Genomic DNA, 27,416 nt, shown 5'->3' with positions numbered 1-27,416 from the left:
AATCAGGCTCACGGGCTTACACATGAAACATACCATTGCCAAGGCATAGATGGGGAGGTTGGCAGGGGGAAGCAGGGAGCAGGATCAATGAGGAGGCCCCAAACTACTGGAAATGCACATAAAAATATATCATAGCCGAAGACCCACAGAAGGGCCCAGGAAATTTAACTCAACACTCTGCAATACCATCATGGGATGAGAATCTGAAAATTATAGGTACAGGCCTATGTAGAAGTGAATCAAGGAGGTGAAGAACTCAAAGAGAACGATGCATGTCAACTCCACTGCAACAGACCATCCAAACAAACAAAACAGTCATAAGAGCAAAAAATGTCTATTCTATTCTCCTGGACCTGAGTCACCCAGGCTGGTTTCTTAGACCTGAGTAGACTCGGCTCCCAAAGCAGGAGTGGTGTGAGTTTGAGGCTGCTCAGGAGGTCATGCCAGCAAATGATCCCCACTTCTACCAAAAGTGCCGGGTCCCTCTGAATAAAACCACTGCTTCGGCATGCAGGTGGGCCCTTTTCAGGTAAGCCAAGACTCATGCCTCCAAAGGACAGTGGAGCAGCATGCCAGGAAGATCTCTCAGAACCTTGGCCCTCCAGAGCTCCTCGTGGTGTGGTCCCAGGTAAAGCCAGTTTGCTTAGAGTCACCCTACCTACTGACCCTAATACTCTTGGCAAAATGCTTTTTCAGGGCTTGGGCTTTGGCTGAGAGGGGTGGGAGGAGGCGAATAGGTAAGGAAGAGGGGCAGAGGTAAAGAGACACAAGCCCTTGAGTCTTTGTTCTCCTCCCCCCTCCCCCGCCCCCGCTCCGTTCTCATTTACCATCAGGAACATGACTTTGTCTAAAAGGCTCAGTCTATTTTCCAGATTGGGAATGGGGAAGTACTCCCATCTTGTGGCCCTTTCTCATAACAGCAACTTGACTCCCTGTTGCTATCATAGTTAACATCCACAAGATTTGCATTGCTGCAAAGAAATAATACCTGCCCTGAAGAAATGTCCTCACAAAGATCATGGAAAAAGAATTTTTGAATGGGCTGGCTTTCAAGAAGAAAATTCAAGAGGTATATTTTATTTATACTGTTGTTATGAAAAAAGCCAATGAAAAGCCAATTATTAGACAATTGCAAATTAAAATCTGCAACGAGTTATCAACTGACTCCAGTTAGAATGGCCATCAGAAAGTTTCCAAACAGCAAATGCTGGAGAGGGCACGGAGAATATGCAACCTTTGTACACTGCTGGAAGGAATGCAAATTGGTAGTGCTGTGAAGTACAGTATTTTGGTTCCTTCAAGAAGGAAAAACAAAGGTATCATTTGATCTGGCAATCCCAATTCTGGGAGAATACCCTGAGAAAACCATAGTTCAAAAAGGTACACACACCCCAAAACTCACTGCAACATTATGTAGAATAACCAAGACACCAAAGCATCTTAAATGTCTACCAAACTCTGAATGGATAAAGATGTGGTCCATATATTTAATGGAATATTATTTGGCCTTAAAAAAGAATGAAATCATGTCATTGCCCCAAGATGGAAGGATATAGAGATGGTCACACTAGGTGAAGGAGAATGGCAAATATCAGACAGAGAATGGCAAATATCATGTGATATCTCTTTTATGTGGATCCTTCAAAAAAAATGCATGATAGAAATGAACTTCTTTGCAAAATAACAACAGAGTCACAGACTTGGAAAGTAGACTTGTGGTTTCAAGGGGCAAGTGAGAGAGACACGTGGAGGTGAGGGATCATTTAGGATTTGTGATTAACTTTAGACACTACTTTATATAAAATAGATGAGCAAGAGGGACCAACTAATATGTAGACAGGGATCTCTCCTCAATATTCTGTAATAAAGTATATGGGAAGGGACTCTGAAAAAGAACGGATATACGTATCCATATATAACTGAATCACTTAGCTGTACATATGCATGCTAAGTTTCTTCAGTTGCGTCAGACTCCTTGCAACCCTATGAACTGTGGTCTGCCAGGCTCCTCTGTCCATGGGATTCTGCAGGCAAGAATACTGGAGTGGGTTGGCATTTCCTTCTCCAGGGGACCTTCCAGACCCAGGAATCGAACCTGCATCTCCTGTGTCTCCTGCACTGGCAGGGGGGTTCTTTGCCACTAGCAGCACGTGGAAAGCCCTAGCTGTAGACCTGAACCTAACACAACAGTGTAAATCAACTATACTCCAGTATAAAATTAAATTACGGAAGAAAAAAGTCTGAGTCAGTCTTGTTTGTGTCAAGCCTCTATTTCTGTGTTGCCCCCAAAAGATTTGGAGCTACATCTTCTCATGGACTCCCTCTTTCAAACTCCGTTTCTTCCTCTCACCATCTTCTTCAGCTTTTGTCCCCTCACCTTACCCTGTCAAAATAGAAACCCCCAAATCAGTTACCCCAGTAGGATGCCATGCCCTTCTCCAGGGAAATTTTAGTACTTTATGTTATATGATACCAGGGTTAACAAGCACCATTGCTTTCCCCAGTGGTGCTCCAATCAGGTGCAAAGTTAGCCCCCACTTTTGCCCAACCAGGCTTTTATCCTCTCCGGGAGGTAACTGATGGGAACAGAGGGAACACTGGAGTGCATGCCCCCTTCTCACTGGGGGACCTAGAAACCTACAAGGAGAAATCTGGCAGTTTCTCAGAGAACCCTGAAAAACTAAGAGACACATTTATCGGGTTGAGATTGACATTCTGTTAATCGCTCAGTCGTGTCCAATTCTTCACAAACCCATGGACTGTAACCCTACAGGTTCCTCTGTCCATAGAATTCTCCAGATAAGAATACTGGAGTGGGGAGCCATTCCCTTCTCCAGGGAATCTTCCTGACCCAGGGATCGAACCCGGGTTTCCTGCATTGCAGGCAGATTCTTTACAATCTGAGCCACCAGGGAGGTATATTTAGTAGTAAATATTATAAATCACAAGATAAGAATACAGGAAATAAAATGTGTTTCTTTTATAGGTAACATTATCTTTGACCTGAAACTTGTTAATCCTGGTATCATAATAAAGTACTAAAATTTCCCTGGATAAGGGCATGGCATCCTACTCTAGTACTGTTGCCTGGGAAATCCCATGGATAGAGGAGCGTGGTACGCTATAGTCCATGGGATTGCAAAGAGTCAGACACGACCGAACAACTGAGCACACACACTAAAATTTACTCTTCTTTATTAATCAGAGTGGCCAAAATAGAGGTTTATATTCCTAATAGAATAATTCACTCATTTAATAAAACTCAAAAAACTACTGAGTCACCAGATGAATTTATTTGAAGAACAAGTCACTCTCAGAGGTTTACTTACATGATAGTCGGCTTCAGGAAGTTTAACACCAGGAAATAAGTCACTAGTTATTCCATTAAATAAGGGTATATCATGTGATAAAAACTTTGGTTCATTTACATCTTTAATTGATCGAAGAAGCTAAAAATCAATCAAAAAGTGCAATACAGATTAATTGCCAGTATTGGCCCTCCTCTTGCCCCCACCTCACCAAAGTCAAAGTTTGTTTTATATTTCATGGAATCCCTATACTAAAAAGCCAATACTACACTTATCAAACAGAAAGATCCTTGGATTCCTACAAATTATAATGAAAACCAGAACCTCAAAACTGTCATTTCAACCCCACATAAAAAGGCTCAAAGCTACAACTCTTATCTGCCTATCTATAGTTCACAATCAACCTTGCTAAAAAAAAATTATCTTTTAATGGAAACTTTCACAACATATATATTTAATACTTACAAGGATATCTTCATTTTCATTTGGAAATTTTAGTTTTAGGTTTCCAGCAGCTATTAAAACTGCTTTTACTGCTCGCATTCCATAGTCATAATGAAACTGTGATGAGAGCTGCTCTGAGCAGAGCCTATAGGTCATTACTATCTTCACAGACAGAGGTTTTGCATTCAGAAATCCGTAGGAGTAGAGGGAGATTTCTGCTATGAGGGCATAGTTTGGAACCATCATAGCCACTGTTCTGAAAAGCACCTGAAGCATAAAACAAGTGAAACATTTTATTTACATAAAGGAAACAGGTTTTAAAGCTGAGCATAAGCACCCAAAGACAACGGGCTGATATTCAAGTTTACTCCCCAGCGCAGCACCTTTTCACTAACTCTTTAATTTGTTCAGAAGCATTTTAGCAGTTTTATGTACTCTAATATTCCAATATTTTTTTAGCCATTAAAAAAAGTCTTTACAGGTTAACCTTACAGCAAATGGAAAAGGTAAAAGGGAGATTACAAATACATGTGAGAAAAGTGTACCATTTTGAGTAGATTATGCTGATTACCAAATTTACACTCTTTAAAAAATATATATTACCTTAAGATTATCTGGTAATTCAGAACGTCCTGCATAGCCAGGGTTCATGGTAATAGCTACGAAACAGTTTGGATTGAGCTTAAGTTCTGTCCCTTCAAAAGTAAACACTTCCAGCTTCTGTTGAATGGCTCTCTGAATGCAAAGGATCTGTTGAGCTACCACTGACAGCACTTCCAACTCAATTCGATTAAATTCATCAAAGCAAGCCCAAGCACCAGAAGAAGCCAATCCTTTAAAAAACTAAGGACAAGAAAAACGATGATTTTCGTAGGAAAGCCCTTTTGTTAAAACTGTAACATCTTTTGTTAAAACAAATATTTAACCTTTTAAGTCAAAATTGAAGTGTGTGTGTTAGTTGCTCAGTTATGTCCGACTCTTTGCGAGTCGACTATACTGTCCATGGAGTACTCCGGGCAAGAACACAGGACAGCGTTGCCATTTCCATCCCCAGGGGATCTTCCAGACCCAGGGATCGAACTCTGGTCTCCCACATTTCAGGAAGATTCTTTACCGTGTGAGAAACCTGCGAACCTTTTAAGTCAAAATTGTAAGTTAAGCTCAATAAAAACCCCAAAGGGATAAAAACAATGGCTTTACCCATTAAAAAAAAAGAGCTCAAATAATGCATAAACCACAATCAGTGTTTTAAATATGAATTTGCTTCAGCTTATCCAGTTAGCCCTAACTATAAACTACTTGTAATATTTAATATGTAACTTTACCTTTCCCATTGCTAGATAATCGAGCCCATCTGAACAGTTGAACACCACGCACTGTACAGCAAGAGCTTTAGCCAAGTCTTTGGTGGTTTCCGTTTTTCCTGTGCCTGCTGGCCCTTCTGGAGCACCTCCAAGGTTTAAATAGAAGGCACCTATCTGAAAAGAAAAATAAATATGAAAAGAAATCCATGCTTAACTGAAAACAAACAAAAACTCTATAATAGGACAATTGCTTATATTAATAAAATGGACTCAGTCTTATTTGTAGCTTCAGAGACAGTAATGCAATTACATACATCATTGATTTTTAGAACTCATTTCGGTAGCTGCAACAAGAAAAAGTGGTTTAAAGGATCTAAAAAAAGTTAAAATGTATGAAAATCTCCTTATCGTCTAATACTTCATATGTATTCCATTTGCCTTTTTAAAAACAAAGAGAATCCAGCCTTGAAGTGTTAACATTTGACCAGAAATGTTTAATTAAAAGTGGTTATGGAGGGCTTCCCTGGTGGCTCAACGGTAAAGAATCTGCCTGCTAATGCAGGAGGCACAGGGGTGATTCCTGATCTGGCAAAATTCCGCATGCTTCAGAGCAAGTAAGCCCATGCACCACAACTACAGCCTGTGTTCTAGAGCTCAGGAGCCTCAGCTTCTGAAGCCTGAGTGCCCTCGAGCCTCTGCTCTGCAACAAGAGAAGCCAACGCCAGTGGGAAGCTCGTGCACCGCAACTAGAGAGTGGCCCCCGCTTGCCACAACTAGAAAAAAAGCCTGTGCAGCACACCAAAAATAAAGTAATAAACATTAAAAATAACATGTCACCACCGCAACTAGAGAGTAGCCCCCGCTTGCCACAACTAGAAAAAAAGCCTGTGCAGCACACCAAAAATAAAGTAATAAACATTAAAAATAACATGTCACTTAAAAAAAAAAAGTGCTTACAGAAATGTTTGTAGAGACCAGTTATGACAATCTTGATAGCTAGCTGCAAAGAGAGAACACACCAAAAACTGAGGGTAATACATGGAGGCCCGTTAGTGGGAAAGAGATGCCCTACTATATACTTTGGTCTGTGATTCACCCTGGCTGTCGCATTCCACTCTTGGTATGTTCTTCATTTTCTCCATCCCCATAGCACCGCTCTGTATTCTCTTACCAGTAGTATCACCTTCATTGTGAAACCAGTTACCAGTTATTCACTGATGCATGGCAAACTGCTACCTGTCTTTGCCTACTGGACTCCACTTTTATTGTTTTTATATAAGCTGGCGTATCCTCCAAGCGTAGCCTGGGCACTGGGGTGGTTGCCCAAGTTGTCTTTTACAGATTTGGAGTCTTCTGTGTCAAATCAAGCTTGAGCTGATTAAGAGGGTTAAGACCACCGATCCTCCATCTGCACAGGGGCAAGTGTCAGCTCAGTGACCTTTTGATGTCAGAGGCCAAAAACTCCACCCTCAAAGCAAGCTAACTCCACTCCTTTCTGAGCTTTGCTGAGAAGCTGCTGCTAAGTCGATTCAGTCGGGTCCAACTCTGTGCGACCCCATAGACGGCAGCCCACCAGGCTCCCCCGTCCCTGGGATTCTCCAGGCAAGAACACTGGAGTGGGCTGCCATTTCCTTCTCCAATGCATGAAAGTGAAAAGTGAAAGTGAAGTCGCTCAGTCATGTCCAACTCTGTGCGACCCCATAGACGGCAGCCTACCAGGCTCCTCCGTCCATGGGATTTTCCAGGCAAGAGTACTGGAGTGGGGTGCCATTGCCTTCTGAGAAGAAGCAAATGTAAAAAAAGCCTGTGGCCTGGCTGCATGAGAGCAGAGTGACAACAGCCTCCCCATGCTTCCCATACTTCAGCTTTATCCCATGAATACCCTGAGCCCTTCGCCTTCAAGGAGGGAGCTCTAACTTGTTTTCCTGTCTCCTTGCTTGGCTGCTCTGTGAATAAACACTCTCTGCTGCAAACCTCAGCATTTCAGCGTTTGGCTTGCTGTGATGAGTTAGGCAAATGAACGTAGTTCAATAACACTTACATTACAGTTAACTAAGTACATTTTTCCCCCTCCCAATTAGTTTTTAAGTTCCTTAAGAGTAACATCAGCAGTATCTGAATTCTTTCTGAGTCTGCACAGAGACTATAACAATGGCTGGAAATTTTTAGAAGCATACAAGTTACAGTTAACTCTAACTATGAAGTTTGTTTCATGAAAAACTCTATGAGAGTTTGTGAAACTTAACTGCTTTTAGATGAAATAGGATTAAAGGGCCAAGACTGTACATATGGCAGGCCAGGGAGTATACAGGAACTCAATAGAGAGTTCTCAATAGAAGGAATAGACCTTCTACTTAATTTTTCTGTGAACCTAAAACTGCTCTAAGAAACTAAAAATTTTTTAAACATTTTTAAAAATAATGAATAAACCTATGAAAACCTTAAATATTTTCACCTTTAATAAAATCAAATAACAGAGACAGCTTATTAAATACATGCAATATCAATGATACTTTACCCATCATAAATTTGTAGTAAATGCTATACTGTTAATGTCCATTAATGTGACTACTAGAAACCTCAGTCTCTCCTTTCTTTATAAAAATTTTCAAAAAATGCTTATAAATGTGTTCTCTTTATTATGGATATTAACTACAGTAGGAGATTTTTCCAGTGTTCAGTGTTTTATACAAGTATTTAATGTGATTTTGACTTTATACCTCAAAGTTGCTAGGGTCCACCTTACAAATATTCACAGCTCACTTCAGTGAGCTCTGAGATAGCACACAGCAGCTTGAGATTCATTTACTCAACAAATCCTAGGGAGTAACTTATCTACTTGTCTATCACTAGAGTAGAGGATAAGACAGACACAGTCTGGCCTTCAGGTAGCTTCTTGAGAATGAGGATTTGGTGAAATATTTTATCATAGATGCACTACAATCTTACTCAGATTCTCTTACTGGTCATTGCTTCCGTCCTTCCGATTGCTGTGGGTGTCATCTACAAATAGCTCACAACTGTCCCGTCTCCTGAGATTTGCCCTCAGTCAGGAGCTCCCTCATTCACAAACATCTGAATGCTTATTCACACCCCTAGCCTCAGGAGGGACCCATAGCCAGTGACAATGAAGGGATAGAAAAGTTAGACCTCTTTGCCTTAAAGTGAAGTATGTCTGTGATGCCATTCATGCTCCAAAGCTCCCTGTGAGATCAGGTTAGGCCCTACATCCACAGAAACCACATCCTTGCTTAGCTTCCCCCTCTGCTTTCTCCATTTTCTTACAGGCTTTTACTGAGAACATTCCCTAGACAATCATTTGCCCAATAATCCCTGTTTTATCTCTGCTTACAGACAACTCAAAGACACTTTAACTTACTTAGTACAAGTGGATTGTTGTTGTTTTTTTTTAATGGAAGGATAATTGCTTTATAATATTTTGTTGGTTTCTGCCATACACCAACATAAATCAGCCATAGGTTTATATATATCCCTTCCCTCCTGAACCTCCCTCACACCTCCCATCCCATCCTGCCCCTCTAGGTTGTTTCTTGCCAGATTTAGCAAATAAAAATACAGGATGCCCAGTTACATTTGAAAATCAGATAAACAATGGATAATTGTTAGTATAAGTATGTCCATGTAATAATTAGGACATACTTCTACTACCAAATTTTTCACTGTTGATTTGAAATTCAAATTAACCTGAAAGTCTTGTATTTTATCTGACAACACTATTCCCAGGTGTGTTTTGTTTGTTTGTTTTGTAGTCATGGCTTTATCTTCCATAGCTTCCCACCAAGGGCAGCCCTCAGCATCACCTGCTTACACTTCAGCTCTCCCTCTCCCATTCAACAACACTAACTTGGAGTTCTAAGGCTCAAATGTACTTCCTTCATCTCGTCATCTCTCCCAGAACTCCACTGAAAAAACTGATGTCATTTTCTGAAGCTCTGGCTTTTTCTTTAAATCTCCAGTACCTTACTTTTTCTATTTATCCCCAAAGGGAGTGGCTCATGATTTTCAAACATTAGAATTCAAACACACTCATATTCTACTAAAGCACTCAGAAGTAAATATTCATTATTATAACTTCACATAAAGGGAATTTGGGATTAGAAAAGGAAGCTATCCTTCCTTTGACTATAGCTATAGTCAACTATACAGATAAGAGAATGAAATGAGGATAGCCATGTTAAATTTGGACAAGAAAATATGACACCAAATCAAATACTAATCTTTAATGTGTAAATTAAAATAATTTAAACACATACCAATGTTCTGTAACATCTGTCAGTTAGAGGAGTAATGACAAGTCGAGGTGAGTTACCAAGATATTCATAAGCATATTTTACATTGCAATTAATGATACGAACTCGAGCGTTGTCATATTCCCAATAATAACGAAGCTGAGCAAGCCACTGGAAATCTGTATCATGTGAGACACCTGGAAGGAATAAAGTAAAACAAGACACATAATCCTGAAATGGAAATAATTTGAAAACTAGATATTTTATCATTGTTTACAAAAGTATTAACATTAAAATAATTCACATTTTCTAATTTATAGAAAAGATCATATAAAATAAATTCTGCTGAGACAGAAAAAGACATATAGTACAAGTTCTTGTTTCTAGAAACTATCAATATTTTATCTTCAATATGAAAAAGAAGTCACATACCCATATCAATCATGTCCATGACCACATCTCTAGCATGGACATCGATAGTAACCAAAGCCCCCAGAGTAATCCTGGTCTGCTTTGATAGTTTTCCTCTTACCAGCTCCACAATATCATTTAGTTGATTCTGAAGTTCCTTATAGTACTTCTTTAATCCCTACAAAATAAAAAAGCAATTAAATTAACATTAGCCAAATTGTGCATTTTATATGTTCACTCTTTAACAAAATGATTCTGAACTTCACAATGTAGTTCAGTATAAAAATGAATTCTAGAACAGAATAACTTTTGTCTATGCATAATAAAAACTAAGAACAAATTTTTAAATAATTGTGCAATTTTCATGCTATATGTAGAAAGTGGGGGAAGATTGCCCTTGAAAATGATAAATAAGCTAACTAAAAAAGAAAAAAAATATATATATATAGCATGTAGAAAAGAATGTTACTTAAAATACACTTTACCTCTGTTCCACCACTTATAACTTCCTGTGTCTCAGAGGTCCAGAACATTTGAGAAACACAAAGTACCACCTGGCCAGGCCACTCTCGAACCCAGTCTCTTCTTGCAGATTCTGGATAAGCCTGAATAATTAAAGTGTATTTCTAAGTTTAAAAGGTGACAAGAGGAAAAAAGCTTAACGATTAACAATAAGTAAGTACGATATTGGTTACATTTGTAGGCTAGAATATATTCATGAAAAATTTCAGATGACTATTTAAAAGATCTGAAATTTTTTTACAAGCTATATTTTTAAAATATTTGTTTATTGATAAAAGAATAGAAAGATGAGCACCCATATTTCAATAATCAGTTATCTCTGGAAGAATATGATTGTTGATTCTTTGGAAAGCTATTTTCCATAGGATTTTTATGTTTCTTTGCTGTGGGGAGTTGTCAATTTTCTGCATAATATACACATTACTTCTATTATAATGAGATATGAGGGTTTATTAAAGTTAAAAAATAAATCAGTCTAGCAATTTACATATATTGATGCCAAGATTTAACTGAAAAGAAGACTACACCATCTTGTAGCTAGACTGACTTAGTAGCTAGAACCCTTGTATTATTTCTAAAAACTTGTATGACCAGTGTATATAATTTGAACAATTATATATTTGTCCAGTTATACACAATTGAACAATCTATGCTATGAGTTCAAAGTATACTTTCATTTCTTCTAAAATTTTTTATGCTCAAAATGCATTTAAATGGATTTATTGGAGAGGTAGCCTTTTTAAAAATAACTTGTTGCCACCTGGTGTTCTGTGATGACCTAGACCAGTGGGATGGGAGGAGGGGAGAGAGGCTCAAGAGGAAGGAGATATAAATATAATTATGACTGATTCATGTTGTCGTACAGCACAAACCAACACATTTTAAGGCAATTTTCCACCAATTAAAAAATAAAAATAAATAAAAATTTTAAAATAACTTGTTGCTAAAGTAAATGATAATAGAACTAAATTAAAAGCTGAAAAAAAAATGCAGAGCAAAGTATAAAGTTGATACTAATGGAATTTATATCTATATGTATACACATATTTATCTATTTATTGGCTGTGTTGCATAGCTTGTGGGATCTTAGTTCCTTGACCAAGGATTGAACCCAGGGCATGGCAGTGAAAGCACCAAGTCCTAACCTCTGGACCACCAGGGAATTCCCTGGAAACTATATTTTTAATACAATGACACCATCTTGGATATAAGAATATTAAGCATAAGGATGAAAGTGAAAGTGAAGTCGCTCAGTTGTGTCCGATTCTTTGTGACCCCATGGACTACACAGACCATGGAATTCTCCAGGCCAGAATTCTGGAGTGGGTTGCCATTTCCTCCTCCAGGGGATCTTTCCAACCAAGGGATTGAACCCAGGTCTCCCGCACTGCAGCAGATTCTTTACCAGCTGAGCCACAAAGGAAGCATAAGGATATAAATATTAATTATTAAAATTCATTTTTAGTAATATTTATGGAAAAAGTGAAAGTGTTAGTAGCTCAGTCTTGTCTGACTCTTTGTGATACCATGGACTGTAGCCCATTAGGCTTCTCTCTCCATGGAATTCTCCAACCAAGAATATTGGAGTGGGTAGTCATGCTCTTCTCCAGGGAATCTTCCCAACCCAGAGACTGAACCAGGTCATTCTTTACTGTCTGCGCCACAGTAGGACAGTCCATGACATTTTAAAAATATCAAACATTTATAATATTTATAAATATTTATGAATAAATGCAAATAACAAACTAACCTAGGTTTCAAAGAAGGCTAAGTTTCAAAGAATGGATGAGCCATTGCTAGGTACACAGAAGGTAAATTTCTATATGGATTAAGGAAATACTTTCACGGATAATGTTGATTCTTTCCTTTGTGCTTTGGAACCATAGATGGAAAATGGAGAGAAAAAGTCAAGATTTATCTGCAGGAACTTTGAAACTGAACAGAATAGACACTGCAAGATGATTCTTATAGGGCTCTTTGTGAAGGAAAAAGGATTCTTACTCAAAGTGAGTTGCTGGATATAAGGCTGCAATGCCCTTTTTTTTTTTAAACATATATTTATTTGACTGAGCCAGGACTTAAGTTGCAGCATGTAAGACTGCATGTGGGATCTAGTTCCCTGACCAGGGATTAAACCCAGGGCCCCTGGACTAGGAGCTCAGAGTCTTAGCCATTGATCCACAAGGGAAGACTGCAATGCCTTTTAAAATGATATTTTTACTATACAACTGTTCCTTTGTGGTCCTAGAGGAAGAAATATACTGAAATTTATTATCGTTCAAGATCAGGTTTATTGAATTAGCCTAAGTGAGATACATGTAGTGCCTACGTGTTATATTTCTCTCAAATATTATCGATCCTCCTTTAATGTTTATCTCATTATGAGTTTTTAAGTAATTGTTGGAGTGTAAACAGCAATAAGTAAACCATATCACACATTTAACACCCATGTCTGAGATTCTTTCTGACCCCATGGCCTTCATACAGGATACCCTAGATGGTCTTCCATTTGCTCTCTATTTGGTTAATTCCTACTTACCCTTTGGGTCTTGGTTTCAATTTTACTTTCTCTAAGAGCCTATCGCTAGCAACCTACCTTCCTCACTCCAAATTAGATACACCTTATTATTCTTTCTTACAGCACCTTTTTTTTGTTTTTGGAGTACCTAATTGCACATTATTATAAATTCTTACTACCATTATTACTTTAATAATAATGTTAGGAATGAAGTAAAAAAAAATAATAAATGGCTTAAAAGAGTAAGACCCTTAAGTGTGAATTTACTGGTACTCATTCAAAAATCTCCTTAAAAAAAAAGGCATTTACAGAATATAGGATATACATTAAATTCTAGGAAACACACCAGCCTGGCTGCCGCGATCACATCATGAATACTTCGAAGCATCAAATCTTCTACTTGAATGAGCCACTTTTCCACGGCACCTCGAGCTGCAGATGTGGAAATTAGTGCAATCAGCTCCACTCGCTCACCTTCAGAGCTATACATGGCCTTAATATCCAAATTGGGAAGGAACTCCAATTTGGCGATGCCTTCAAAGCATTTTTTCAAGTGAGGCTGAACTCTAAGTGGATCTTTGGTCTCTGACAGAATCTCTAGCATTTCATCATTAGATAAGAAGAAAAAACTAGGGAAAACCATACAAATACAAAAGCTTTAGTTATAATTCATTGCACCTCAGAAAATGCTTTAATGATAGCACAATTGATTATTCATCATACCGAGGGAAGAAAAGTCGTTTTTTTTCAAGATATGCGTTAAGGCCTTTCATAATTTTCTCCAAAAGTTCATTGCAGTTCTGCAGTTTTTCCAGTAAACCTGTTAAAGAAGTAGCAGCAAGAACCTAAAAGAGACCCATTCATTCAGGTCAGAACTTATATACCAGATATAATGATAAGATCTCAACATTAACTTATACATTAAAAATGTTAAGATGTCAAAAGACTTATGAAAATTGTCAGGAAGTTTTTTGTAATGTAAAACTAAGTAAATCATAAGTATTCTTACCCAAAGTTGATAGTTGTGAGAAATTATCATTGTCATATATATTTTCATTTTTCCTGTATTCTTTTGAATGATAGGGGAAGAATATGCTAGTTTTGTTTGTGATTTAATTTTTATATTTACAACTGTCAACTATAAACAGTCTATTTTTACACTTTTAAAAGGTTCAATAAATTACAAGAAGAAAACCATCTCATGGCACATGAAAATGTCAGTGTCCATAAACAGTTACATTATTGTATGGACACATCCATTCAGTTACATATTGTCTTTGGCCACTTTCTTGCTACAATAGCAGAATTGAGTAGTTATAAAAAACACAGTAGGTCTCATAAAGTATTTATCATGTATTTACCATGCAGCCCTTTGCAGAAAAAAAAAAACTTCTGATTTCAGTTCTCTAAGAAATACTGTCTTAAAAAGGTTCTAAAATCAACACGTAAGGGAAGTCTTCCAAACATAAATTTTAGTACTATTGATTCTCAACAGTCCAGCACAGCTACTTTTTCATCCAGCATTGAAATAGATTGTTATTTATTAAGTTGAGTACCAGATTTTTTTTAAGTGCATATATATCTACATGTATAAAAAATACATGGCCTGCCTTTCAACATTAAAATTACATTCAACAGGGTGCTATACTCACTAGGAGAGACACAGAGCAAGTGAGACCAGCTGCGAGAACTGCTGACTCTTTTTCCCATCACCCCAAGCATACAGAGTCACCGAGTAGAATGTCAGGTGAGTCACCTGCGTGACTCATATTCATTCATATTCATTCTCTCTCTCTCTTTCCCTCTCTCTCCCCCACCCTCTGGCTTCCTTCACTTTATTTTACTATTTATTTTTTTCTAAATATTTATTTTCATTTCTTTATTTGGCTGTACTGGGTCTTAGTCGTGGTGTGTGTGATCTAGTTCCCTGACCTGGGATCGAACTCAGGCCCCCTGCATTGGAAGTATGGAGTCCTAGCCACTGGACCACCGGGGAAGTCCCCTTTACTGTTTACTTTACAAGAGGAAGCATGGAGTATACATTCTAGAAGCCAAGTAAGTTAAATGCACATTTGAAGCAGCTCCACTATACATATTAAAGGGTTATGAATAGTGTATCTTAAGAACGGAAAAGTAAAATTATTTATGCTTCCTTTTATTTCCCTGAGCTTTCCAGTTTGTATACAATGAGTAGGTTTTATTTCTGTAGTTGGAAAAAAAGTGAAATGCCTTTTGTAATAGCCAGAAATAAAGGTTTCCCCTTTATTTGAAAGAGAGAAAACAAATACTTCACCTTTGGATCTTTCGCACAAAACTTCATGATATCCCTCCAGTGTCTGTCTACTGTCTGAAACTGACGCCCTTCTTCTGGCATCTGTTGCATGATATCCTCAGAGCAAAAAATGGGCTCCAAGTATAGCCAGTGAGCTTGTACCTTTAACCATTCATCAATCGTTTCTTGTATTCGAATCAAACGGTCCTCCCACGCCTTAATGGAAAGCATATTATACTGAATTCCAGTTATTAAAGGAACCCTATAAATTATAACAAAGGCTACGCGTTTTAAATTCACTGTTATTTTTGAATCAGCACAAAACAGCTCAAAGTCACTTGTGGGTGTCTCACACTCGCTTTGAAAAACTAGGAGGTCTGAAGTTTTCCTAAATCATTAAAACTCACAGCTGTAAATGACTGTAGTTATTTAGACCAATTTCCTACTCCCTAGGTGAACTGTCTCAAGTTTAAAAAGCATCCAGGAATATATCCTGCCCCACACCAGTGGTTATCAACCTAGGGGCTATTTTGCCCTCACCTCAAAGGACATTTCACAATGTCTGGAGGCATTTTCATTTGTCACAACAAGTGGGGTGAGGGTTCTACTTATATCAAATGGTCAAAGGTCATGGATGCTGCTAAGTAGAGGACAACTCCCACAACAAAGAATTATTTACCCCAAAACATCATTAGTGCCACGTTGAGAAATGTCAACACAATTTGCTCTACGTCAACACAATTTGGAGGGGGGAATCTTATTACCACACATCTCCAAGAATCCATTAGATATTTCATTAGCCAAGGATCATGTATATAATCTCTCTTTGATTCTTAAATCTATGGCCTGAGATCCTATATATCAAGAGATTGGCCTCACAATTTTGTTTGAAAACCTCTAAGAGAGCTTTCAAATTTGTCTTAGAAATTCTCCTTTGTCAAAGAAGTACTTGCAAAAGACATCTTATCAGGAAAGGGTTAAGTCAGCCTGACTCAAGGCAAGATGTGCAGCGTTATGTCCTTTTAGAAGAACATAACTCTTTGTCTTCTCCAAATATTCAAAGCTAAGGTGCCCCATAACAACACTATACTTAAATTAAAACCAGACTGCTTTATTTTGAATTTCAGCTTTGTCATTTTTAGCTGTGTGCACTTGGTAAATTTTCTATCCTTGGTTTCCTTATCTATGAATGCTGATAATAATCTGCCTATCCTGGTTGTCTGCTCTGAGGATTAAATGAGTTAATAAATGTAAAACTCCTACAGTAGTATCTGGCACATATTTAGAAGTCAATAAATACTAGGGAGAAAATCCAGTTGTTGTTGATCTTTTTTCCACTTTATATAGTCTCCAGTTAGAATACTGATACTAAAGCACCTCATTATTATAAATTATTTGCTTTCTGTATTTACCCACATCAACTATAAGGTCATGACATTAAATAATCTTACAGTCTCAAATATCACTTGTTTTCTTAAGTGGAAAATAATTCATTAATTATTCTAAAGGGTTCTCAAGCTAGTTCTCAAATATAAAGTACAGTATATAGAACCTCACTACAAGTTACAAGAATATACTATGAAACAGGGCCTAGGCATCTACAGTTAAATTAAATAATACCAACTGTTTCCCTTCCAAATCTGTCACTGTCATTGGAGAAGATTTTTCTTACTAAAACATCACTCGTTCTTTTCAAAATCATTAGAGTTAGTGTCTCATCTGTTCTATACATTTTCACATTAATTTTAAGGTAGATATCTGTTTCTGTATTTCAACAAAGCTATCCAACAAACTTACTTATTCCCACAAGAGTAAATATGTAATAAATTTCAATCTTTATAAATGACCAGGAGTTGATTATCATATTTAACAAACCTTGATCTCCTTTTCAAATGGTTTGATGAATGGTGAGCCTCTCATTGTCTGAGTTTTTATAATTTGATCATCAAGGAGAGCCTGAATTTCGTCTACTGAAGAAAGAATACAGACTCCAGTATCACGATATAAACTTATATGAAAAGCAATATCATCCCAAGTTCCCATCATTGTATGCATGGCTTTCTCTAATGAAAATTCCTAAACAGGATAAAAAAGAAAGAATGGGATGATGAATAAGGAATCTTATTTACTATATGTATGGACTTTCCCTAATAAATTTAGTAGGCATTTTGTGCATTTTTGTAAGATATTCTGCAACTGTCTTTAAGTTAGAAAAGGTTTTAAACAACTACACAATTCCTATGGTGAATGACAATGTAGTTTTTAAAAATTCACTTGTTGTCAAAGCTGTCAGTATCAAAACAGACAACAGTATGAAAGACCTGCTGGATTTTCCCTGAGGTGCCTTTTTGCAGTCTACAGCCTGAAGATGTTTTCAGTGTATTCAAGAAGACTACAGGGCCATACTTACTCTGCCTAGAATACATACACATCACATGCCACATACACAGGCATCCATTTCCATTCTTAATAGAAAAAAATACATCTCAAAACCAGCATATCACCCATGCATATCAGTGTGGCAGAATTAAGAAGAGGTCAAAGGAACCATCTGTACTCTGGATTCAGGACAAGGGAATCATACAGAAGTATAGACTTTGTGGGGGAAAAATACGAGTGGCCTTCTGCCACTTTTCCCCAGTTTCTCCCACTTCTATCCCAAACTATACATTCAACCACAACTAAAACTATGACTATTTAATAAAAAGCTCATCAAATAAGGTATTTCAGTAGATCTGCATATTTACCTTGCTTGCACCTGCACTTATCACTTCAAATTTGTCCAAGTATGGTGCAAGGTTTAATTTTAAAATTTTCCTCAGTGTAGTTCCAGAGTCTGGAGTTAAGTCATAGCCTACAATTTCTGATAACTGCTTCCAATGACGTGCTCTCATTCCTGGATTACAAAGGATAGAGACAGTAGGGATGTAATCCTAATGATGAAAATGGAAAAAATGAGTCACTCACTTGACTTTCATACCCATACACTTGAAATTATGTAATATATTTAATAAGCCCATTTAATATTTAATGAGTTAGATTCAGGAGGGGAGAGAAACTAACAAAATTATTCTAAAGTTCATCTGCACAAATAAACATGTAGAAATAACCAAGAAAACTAAAACAGTGAAAAAAGGAGGGGTGGTGGAAAATGTTCTATAAGATATTAAAGTATATGCTAGAACTACAATAATTAAAACTGTCACAGTATTATAGAAATACAAAGTCATGTTTATTCTATAATTATATGAAGAAATATATAGTATAACATAATATATAGCTATATACACACATACATAGCATAAACGGGAAAAAAGCCTGCACCGAAATACCAAAATATAACCATCTGGAAATAAAAAAATATTCAACAAGAACACTTAATTCATCGCTTTTGATACTGATATTAAAACATCTCCTTTACAATCAGGAACAACATAAGCACACCCATAATATTTCTAATCAACACTGTATTGAGTCTCCAGCCACGGAGTTAATATAAATAAATAAAAGCTATGGAGGAGGGGTGGATCAAGATGGCAGTGTAGGAAGACCCTGAACTCACCTCCTCTGATGGGCAAAGAAGGAATGACAATGAAACAGGTAGAAGGGGTGGAGATGCAATCTAGTCAGAAACCAAACCCTGAGGTCAGTGACACACAAATGGAAAGAACGTTACAACTGCAGAGTTCCTCTCCAAGGAACACCGGGTCTAAGACCCACTCTGGCCTCCCCTGCCTGGAGGTCTTGCACTGGGAAGACAAGCCTCCAGCATGTTTGGCTTTGAAAGCCAGTTGGGCTTCCATTCAGGAGAGACAGAGGGTTACAGGAAACAAAGACTACATCCTTAAAGGGTACAGGCAGAAGCTCACATGGCCCAAGTTCCAGCAAAGAGGCAGAAGTCTGACAGGCACCTGTGTCAGACCCACTTGCTGGTTTTGGAGAGCCTATCAGAGAGGCAGGAGGCCTCTGGGACGCACCCTGGGGACAGAGATGCTGGTGGCAGCCATTGTGAGGATCACCAGCAAGTACCATTTAGGAATTCTCCCTCTAGCCTGTTAGTGTTGGGGGCTTGCCCTGGCCATTGGACGGCCCACAGTCAAACACAGAGAGAGGCTGCCCCACCCACAATGAGCCTGAAGCAGCACTGCCCAGCCACACGCCAGCCTCACCAGGAGACACGGCACTGCAGCCAGATAGGCCAAGGGCCAGCCCCACTTATACCCTCAACAGTTAGCCCTTGCACAACATAAGGAACCTGTGGTGTGAATAGGGGACACCCCTAGAGCAGACAGGTCTAGTGCCAGAACTAGTGTGCTGCTGGGCCATACAGGATGTCTCCTATGTAATGTCACTTCTCCAAGATCAAGAGACCTAACAGTCCTATTCAATATACAAACGTGACCACAGGGAATTAGGCAAAATGAGGAGACAAGAGGAATATGTTCCAAACAAAGGAACAAGACAAAACCTCAGAAGAACTATATTAAATGCAAATAAGCAATCTACCCAACATAGAGTTCAAGGTAATATATAGATGCTCAATGAACTCAGAAGAAGAATGGACAAACACAGAATTTCAACTAAGAGTTAGAAAATATAAAGAAGAACCAGTCAGAGCTGAAGAATATACTAACTGAAATGAAAAACTGCTAGAAAGTATCAACAGTAGATAGGATAATACAGAAGGACAGATCAGTGATTTGGAAGACAGAGTAGCAGACATCACCCAAGCTAAGCAGGAAAAAATTAAAAAAAGGATTTTAAAAAACAACGATAGTTTAAGAGACTTCTGAGACTACATCAGGTGTACTCACTTTCATGTTATAGGGGCTGCAGAAGGAGAAAATTGAGAGAAAGGAGGAGAGACTTCTTTGAGGAAATATTAGCTGAAAACTTCCCTAACCTAGAGAAGGAAATAAATACCCTCCTCTAGGAAGCACAGAGAATCTCAAACAAGATGAACCCAAACAGGTCCACACCAAGACACATTAAAATTAAAATGACAATAATTAAAGATAAAGAGAGAATCTTAAAAGCAGCAAGAGAAAAGCAACTAGTTATGTATTATACAAGGGAACTCCCATAAGACCTTAAGCAGATTTTTCAGCAGGAACTCTGCAGAAGGAAGTGGAACAATATATTCAAAATGATGAAAGGAAAAAACTACAACCAAGAAAACTTTACCTGGCAAGGTTATTTTTCAGATTTATCTTTATCTCTGAAGAAGAGACAAAGACTTTCACAGACAAGCAAAAAGCTAAAAGAGTTTATCACCTCCAAACACATCTTACAACAAATGTTAAAAGAAATAACAAGTATAAATAAACAAAATTGTAAAAGGAAAAATCTCACTGGTCAAGGCAAACCTGGAGAAAAAGTAGTTAATTAACCACTCATAAAGCTAGGAGTAAAGTTAAAATACAAAAGCAGTAAAAATCACCTCTATCTGCAATTGCAGTTTAGGCAAAAATTAACAGATGTAAAAAGGATAAAACATTTGGGGAGGTTAGTGAAAATGTAAGGTATTCAAACTTGAGAAATTATCCACTTAAAATAGACATCTATAATAGGTTGTTATAAATGAACCTCTTGGTAACTACAAACCAAAACCATGTAACATTACCACAAAAAGAGAGAGTCAATGCATCACTGAAAACCTCAAATAGGAAATTTTAAAATACCATGAGACAAATGAAAATGAAAACATAATATTCCAAAATCCATGGGACACAGTAAAAGCAGTTCTAAGAGGAAATTTTACAGCAAACAAGTTCACCTCAGGAAATAAGAAAATTCTCAGTCTAACCTTAACCTGAAGGAACTAGGAAAAGGAGAAAAAACAAAACCCAAAGATAGTAGAAGGAAGGAAATAATGAAGACCAGAGTGGAAATAAATAAAATAGAAACTAAAAAGAAAAAGAAAAAGATCAATGAAGCTAAGAGCTAGTTCTTTTAAAAGATAAAATTGATAAACTTTTAACCAGGCTCATTAAGAAAAAAAAAGACAGCCCAAATAAATAAAATTAGAAATAAAAAAGAGGTTACAACTGACACCACAGAAATACAAAGGATCATAAGAAGCTACTGCAAACAACTATACACCATAAAATAGACAACCTGGAAAAAGTTAATAAATCCCTAGAAATGTAAAATCTTCCAGACTGAATAAGGAAGAAATAGAAAATATGAACAGACTATCAGCAATGAAATTGCATTAGTAATAAAAAATGCCTAACAAAGAAAAGCCCAGGCCAGATGGCCTTACAGGTGAATTCTGCCAAACAATTAAAGAAGGGTTAACACTTTTCCTGAAACTATTCCAAAACACTACAGAGAAAGGAATGCTTCCAAATTTATTCTACAAGACCATTACCACCTGGATACCAAAACCAAAGGAAACACACAAAAAGAAAATTACAGGCAAACATCACTGATGAACATAGATGCAAAAATCCTCAACAAAATACGAACAAACTAAATTCAACAATTAATTAAAAGAATCATACATCATGATCAAGTGAGATTTATCCCACTTGATCCCACTTGGGATACATGGATGATTCAATATCTGCAAAGTAATCAATTTTAACCATTTTAAAGAATAAAAATCATATGACCATCTCAACAGATATAGAAAAAGCTTCTGAAAAAATTCAATATCCATTTATAATAAAAAAAAAAAAAACCTCTCAACAAAGTGAGTATAGAGGGATCATACCTCAATATATTAAAGGCCATATATGACAAGCCCACAGCTATCATCAAACTCAATGGTGAAGAGCTGAAAACATTTCCTCTAAGTTCAGGAACAAGACAAAGTTGCTTTCTCTAACCATTTTTATTCAATATAGTATTAGAAGTCCTAGTGACAACAGGAGGAGAAGGCAATGGCACCCCACTCCAGTACTCTTGCCTGGAAAATCCCATGGACGAAGGACCCTGGTGGGCTGTAGTCCACCGGGTCGCTAAGAGTCGGACACGACTGAGCGACTTCACTTTCACTTTTCACTTTCATGCACCGGAGAAGGAAATGGCAACCCACTCCAGTGTTCTTGCCTGGAGAATCCTAGGGACGGGGGAGCCTGGTGGGCTTCCGTCTATGGGGTCGCACAGAGTCGGACACGACTGAAGTGACTTAGCAGCAGTGACAACAGGGAGTGCGAGTTTGATTCCTGGTTGAAGAACTAAGATCACACGTGCCCCAGCCAAAAATAAAGAAAGAAAATAGCAGGAAAAAAAATTATTGATACTACTAGTGGTATGGGACAGTTTATCATCCATCTCAAGATGACTTTCAGAGATTATGATGGTGCACTGCTATGAAGACAGGAATAATGGATGTTGCTGATAAGAAAGGAAAAGAGGAGTATCATCTGGATAAATTTAAAACATAACCAAAGGCTTAAATGCTAACAATAAACTATAACTAAATCTCTAGCTGAAAAAAAAGAAAGAAAATAAAAATTACTAATATTTGGAATGAAAAAGGAGTTACTCCTAAAGATTCCACAAACATTAAAAGATAATAAATAAATGTTATGAGCAACTTTATGGCAATAAATTTAACAGTTTTCAAAAATGGAAGATTTCCTTGAAAATTACAATTTACTAAAACTGACATAAAATTAACACAAAACCTGAATATTCCTATATCTATTTTGAAAAAATAAAACTGCTTTCAAAATCCTTCCCATAAAGTTCCAAGTCAATGGTATCACTGGCAAATGTTTCTCTAAAATATTTTTTAAAGAAATAATAACAATTTCATTCAAATCTCTTTTGGAAAATAGAGATAGAATTTCCCGTTTGTTTCATAAGGTCAACATAATCCTGATAACAAAATTTGACAAATATATTACAAGAAAATTAAGACCAACATCTCTCCTGAATATAACCTCAAAAATCCTCAATAAAATATTAACATACAAAGTCTAGTCTTCCTAGTCCTGTTTCCAGAACTATTTATGTCCTGTAAATCAGTAAGAAAAAGACCAACTATTAAATAAAAAAATAGAAAATGATAAGACCAAATAGTTCACAAGCAAAGAAATACAAAATATTCTTAAATATATTAATTTATGCTTAACACTTTATGTAATAAGAAAAATGAAATTCTACTAGTAGATTTCCAAAAACCCAAGAATGATGACACTCTGTTGTCAAGGTTGGTGTAAATATATATTGGTAAAACCCATACAGAAGGTAATTCAACTATAGGCTTGAACCTGAAATTTACTCTTTGGCAATTTACCTTGCAGTTCCCACTTCATACTTAGAAATTTTTACACTAATATATAATATTTATAGGTGTAAAAAATAATGAAAAAACTCTATATACAACAAGAAAAGATTTCTAAGATAAATTAACCAAAACAATGGGAGAAATAATACATACAGTATGTTAATTTTATGTAAAAAGATAGGAGGTTTAGAAAATATAATCATATTGTTATATGTGTTAAAAAAAATCTTAAGTATACAAAAGAAAGTAATAACATAGCAAGGAGATTGTTCAGGTGTATCTTTTTAATATTTTTAAGCCATGATATTTATTAAAGATTAAAAATAATTTAAAGAAAATTTTTTTCAGGCAGCTCACAGAATCTCTGAGAGTGCTAGACATGGGCTGGAACAGTGCTGAAAATCCCATCAGAGTTTGCACTCTGAGCATGCTGACAGTGGAAACGTGGCTCTACCACTCGTAGGAACCACTGCCACCACTGCCTTGGAAAGTTGGATGCATTATTTACTGCCACAAAAACTGTTACTATCCTCTCTTTATAAATGAGGTGACTGAGACATGAGAGGTTAAATATCTTACACAAGGGGCATATTGCCATTACTAAGCACAGAATTGTGATATAAACCTAGGTAGTATGACTTGAAAGCTTTCTCAGGTAACTGGGACTCTGCTGCTGCTCATAGTATAGGCTAACTTGTTTATTCAGTAATTTTTTTATCCTCTTCATATCAGTGTACCTGGTCATTATAGTCTTTTCAATTTGTCAAGCATGTTCTCGCATGTTCTGTGAAGGGACTGATTATGAGGACTTCCTCAGGACAGAATTAAGTATATATTAAGAAATAGATCAAGTTTTCTGGAGTCGGCTTTGGTTTTGCTTTCCAGTTTTTCCATTTCTCTCCATTAGCACTTGCTGCAAACAGTTCCAGCAGGGCTTTCTAAAATGTCATTACATGTGTTTGTACCTTAAAAACTTTTATCTGCTCCATTACTGTAGTGCACATAGTAATGGTAGGATTCTCTTTTGGTTCCTCTTCAAGTTTCTCTTCTTCCAGAGATCGTCTTTTTGCTGCTTTTCTTTTTTCTTGTAATTCCTTCTTTTGCTTTGTTTGGAAAAATTTCAGAGTCTTAAAAATTTCCCGGGAAAATTCCTCTACATCAGTTTCCATGGCTTCCCCATTAAGGTCCAAAAACCCTCCATCCATCCACCTGAAAGAAAAAATAATATTAAACTCAGAGACTTTTGGTGTGTTAAGAGGCCTTAGGCTAGGTCCTTCATTTTGTGTTTTTTTTAATATAAATTTATTTATTTTAATTGGAGGCTAATCACTTTACAATATTGTATTGGTTTTGCCATACATCAACATGAATCCGCCACGGGTATACACGTGTTCCCTATCCTGAACCCCCCTCCCACCTCCCTCCCCGTACCATCCCTCTGGGTCATCCCAGTGCACCAGCCCCAAGCATCCTGAGCAAGAGCAGTTAACTAACCGTTTTTCTCAGTCACACAGAGCTATGACAGAGATAATACTAAATCCACCACTTAAGCTATGCTGCATGTGCTAAAATATGAATCAGATTGTCAATGGACAATTAATGGTACCCAAATAAAATGCTGATTTGACTCTATACTTCTAATTTTTGGTGTTAAGCATGAGTCAAATCAACTAACTGCATTAAAAATGGAATCAAATCTGGAAAACCCAAATAAGACTTAATTAGATATTATATTAATAAGATTAGGTGGTACCCTAGCAACATTTCACACTTCTCCTATATGATATTTGGTTTTTCTATCAAATGGACTGGTAAGTCCTACTTTTAAACACTTAGCCAACAACAACAGCAATAAAAATCAATGTATGTTTTATAAATCTTTTTATATCTTTGCTGAACTGTTTATTACATTACCAGAAATTACCGTTTTTCTGTTCGTTGCCACTTCAAAACTAAATTAAAAAACTTCTGATAGGGCTCAATGTTAACTTTTAATTTATCCAGTTCGGGATATTTTGTCAGTTCCCATTTGAAAAGTTCCTCTTCTTTATTAATAAACTGAACTGCTTCTTCAGATTCCTGAATACGTTTTTGTAGTTGTCTTACATCTGTCACATACTGAAAGCAAAGCATTTTTCATTTCAAGAAATACCCAAGTAATGTTATAAAAATAAGATTAAACAATACTTCATATATATATATATAGCAGCTTTATATATCAACTGCACAGCAATATTACGACAGAAAGCAAAAAATGGCTATGTCTACTTAACAAAAAGAAAACTAACCCACAAAAAAGGTTACATAATTAGCAGAAGTTCCAGGCCCCTTTTTGCCTTAGTAAGCACATGCTTTTCTATATTATACAAACATGCCTGCTAGCGTGCTAAGTTGCCTCAGTCGTGTTTCACTCTTAGCGACTCTGTGGACTGTACCCTGCCAGGCTCCTCTGTCCATGAGACTCTCCAGACAAGTAGACTGGAGTGGGTTGCCATGCCCTCCTCCAGAGGATCTTCCTGACCCAGGGATCAGACCCGCATCTCTTCTGTCTCCTGCACTGGCAGGCAGGCTCTTTACCACTGGAGCCACCTGGGAAGCCCTATACAGACACGTCCTGTACTCATCTACCAGCCTGCCACAGCTACTGTCTATGTTTATCAGACCTGTTGCATGCGGTCCAATTCTGCAAATTCTGCAAACTCTTCCATGCGCCGTGATTCCTTTTCTACTTCCAAAATCAGTTTCTCTCTCTTTGCTATTAGTTCATTTTCTTTTCTATGTTTAGCATTCTCAATGAGCTTTAAAAGAAAACAATGTAATCATGTTAATTATTTTGCTACAAAGCATAGAATGATCAAATGAGAAATCTGAATGCTCTGTACAGTAACAAAACACATCAGCAAAGTAAAAGTAAAACACTGTATAAAAATAAAACATTGACTGATACGAAAGGAAAAGAATAATAAATTACACAGAAAAAATTTTCTGTATCTCCAAAGTGACCATAATAATTCTTCTTTTAAGTACATAGTTTAACTGTTTAACAGATTCTGGGAAAATAATAAAACCTACCATATATCGAGCATTTCTTATGTCAAGAATTATTAAACACTTTACCTACGTTACCACAAGTATTATATCCTCATTTCAGAGATGAAGAAATTTAAGCGTATAGAGATTCAGAGGCATGTCCAATGTCACAAGATCATGAAAGTCAAAATCTGGATTAGAACTCGGGCTTATCTGACTGAAGTCTATGCTTTCCATTACTATACTATCTCACTTCCCAATTTAGGGAAAGCTAGCTTAAATTAGGACTTTTACAAAATTTGAACTATATTCAGTATTAATATAAAATCCTGAATCTGCAACTTCCTCCTGAGAAAGTTGCTTAACTTCTCTGAGACACATTTTTCTCAGCTATGAAATGGGGGAAATAGAAGCACCTGGATTTTTGTCAGTATTAAATGATTTAATAAATGGAGAGTACTGAGCACAGTGCTTATGATTATTAGTCTTTTAGTAATTTCCTTTTTTTAAATTTATTTATTTTGGCTGTGTTGGGTCCTCACTGTGGCTCGAGGGATCTTCAGTGGGGCATGCAAACTTCTTAGTTGTAGCTTGAGAACTCTTAGTTATGGCCAGGGATCAAACCGCAGTCCCCTGCATTGGGAGCATGAAGCCTAGCCACTGGATGACCAGGAAACCCCCTGTTATTAATTTGATAATAGTTCTAACTTTTTAATGTCAGTCCCACTTTTTAAAACCTTGTGGATTAAGCCTGTCTTAAGCCTGCAGGGCCATAAATGTTGCTAATCCCAAACTCATACTGACACATGAAGTTACTTTTTAAAAGTAGATGGCAAGGGACTACTCCCCTGGTAGCACAGTGGATGGGAGTTTACCTGCCAGGAGATGTGGGTTTGATTCCCAGTCTGGGAAGATTCTGCACGCCTCAGAGCAACTAATCCTGTGCCACACGACTGAAGCCTGTGAGCCCTACAGACTGTGCTCCACGACAAGAGAAGCCACCCAAGGAGAAGCCACCACAGCTAGAGAGCAGCCCCCACTTTCTGCAACTAGAGAAAGCCCACATGCAGCCAGAAACAAATAAACAAATACAGCAGTGTGTAACGTTAAAAAAA

General features: G+C 37.2%; 1 protein-coding gene across 19 annotated transcripts in view; it reads right to left on the bottom strand.

The window, feature by feature from the left end:
• Window positions 1-27,416, bottom strand: part of DNAH12 (dynein axonemal heavy chain 12) — a 191,641-nt gene that overhangs the window by 110,593 nt on the left and 53,632 nt on the right. For 15 of the 19 annotated variants that reach the window (XR_011563137.1, XR_011563135.1, XM_070777134.1 and 12 more), the window contains 15 exons: window positions 25,935-26,069; window positions 25,196-25,389; window positions 24,237-24,480; window positions 17,777-17,962; window positions 16,905-17,105; window positions 15,051-15,245; window positions 13,481-13,602; window positions 13,104-13,386; window positions 10,203-10,322; window positions 9,739-9,895; window positions 9,331-9,503; window positions 5,078-5,230; window positions 4,356-4,595; window positions 3,774-4,019; window positions 3,330-3,449 (listed from right to left, as the gene is read on the bottom strand). Coding sequence is in view for 17 of the 19 variants with exons in the window: in XM_070777134.1 (XP_070633235.1) it covers window positions 3,330-3,449; window positions 3,774-4,019; window positions 4,356-4,595; window positions 5,078-5,230; window positions 9,331-9,503; window positions 9,739-9,895; window positions 10,203-10,322; window positions 13,104-13,386; window positions 13,481-13,602; window positions 15,051-15,245; window positions 16,905-17,105; window positions 17,777-17,962; window positions 24,237-24,480; window positions 25,196-25,389; window positions 25,935-26,069 (2,769 nt within the window). In the remaining 2 variants the exon portion in view is untranslated. Of the gene's footprint in view, window positions 1-809; window positions 2,384-3,329; window positions 3,450-3,773; window positions 4,020-4,355; window positions 4,596-5,077; window positions 5,231-9,330; window positions 9,504-9,738; window positions 9,896-10,202; window positions 10,323-13,103; window positions 13,387-13,480; window positions 13,603-15,050; window positions 15,246-16,904; window positions 17,106-17,776; window positions 17,963-24,236; window positions 24,481-25,195; window positions 25,390-25,934; window positions 26,070-27,416 lie in introns of those variants that run through there. The other 4 variants (XM_070777146.1, XM_070777147.1, XM_070777148.1 and 1 more) reach the window with 4 other exon arrangements.

This window comes from Bos indicus, chromosome 22 (genome assembly GCF_029378745.1).
Source record: "Bos indicus isolate NIAB-ARS_2022 breed Sahiwal x Tharparkar chromosome 22, NIAB-ARS_B.indTharparkar_mat_pri_1.0, whole genome shotgun sequence".
NCBI lineage: Eukaryota > Metazoa > Chordata > Mammalia > Artiodactyla > Bovidae > Bos > Bos indicus.
Note: the sequence above shows the minus strand (reverse complement) of the source record. Positions and strands in the feature narration are given on the sequence as shown.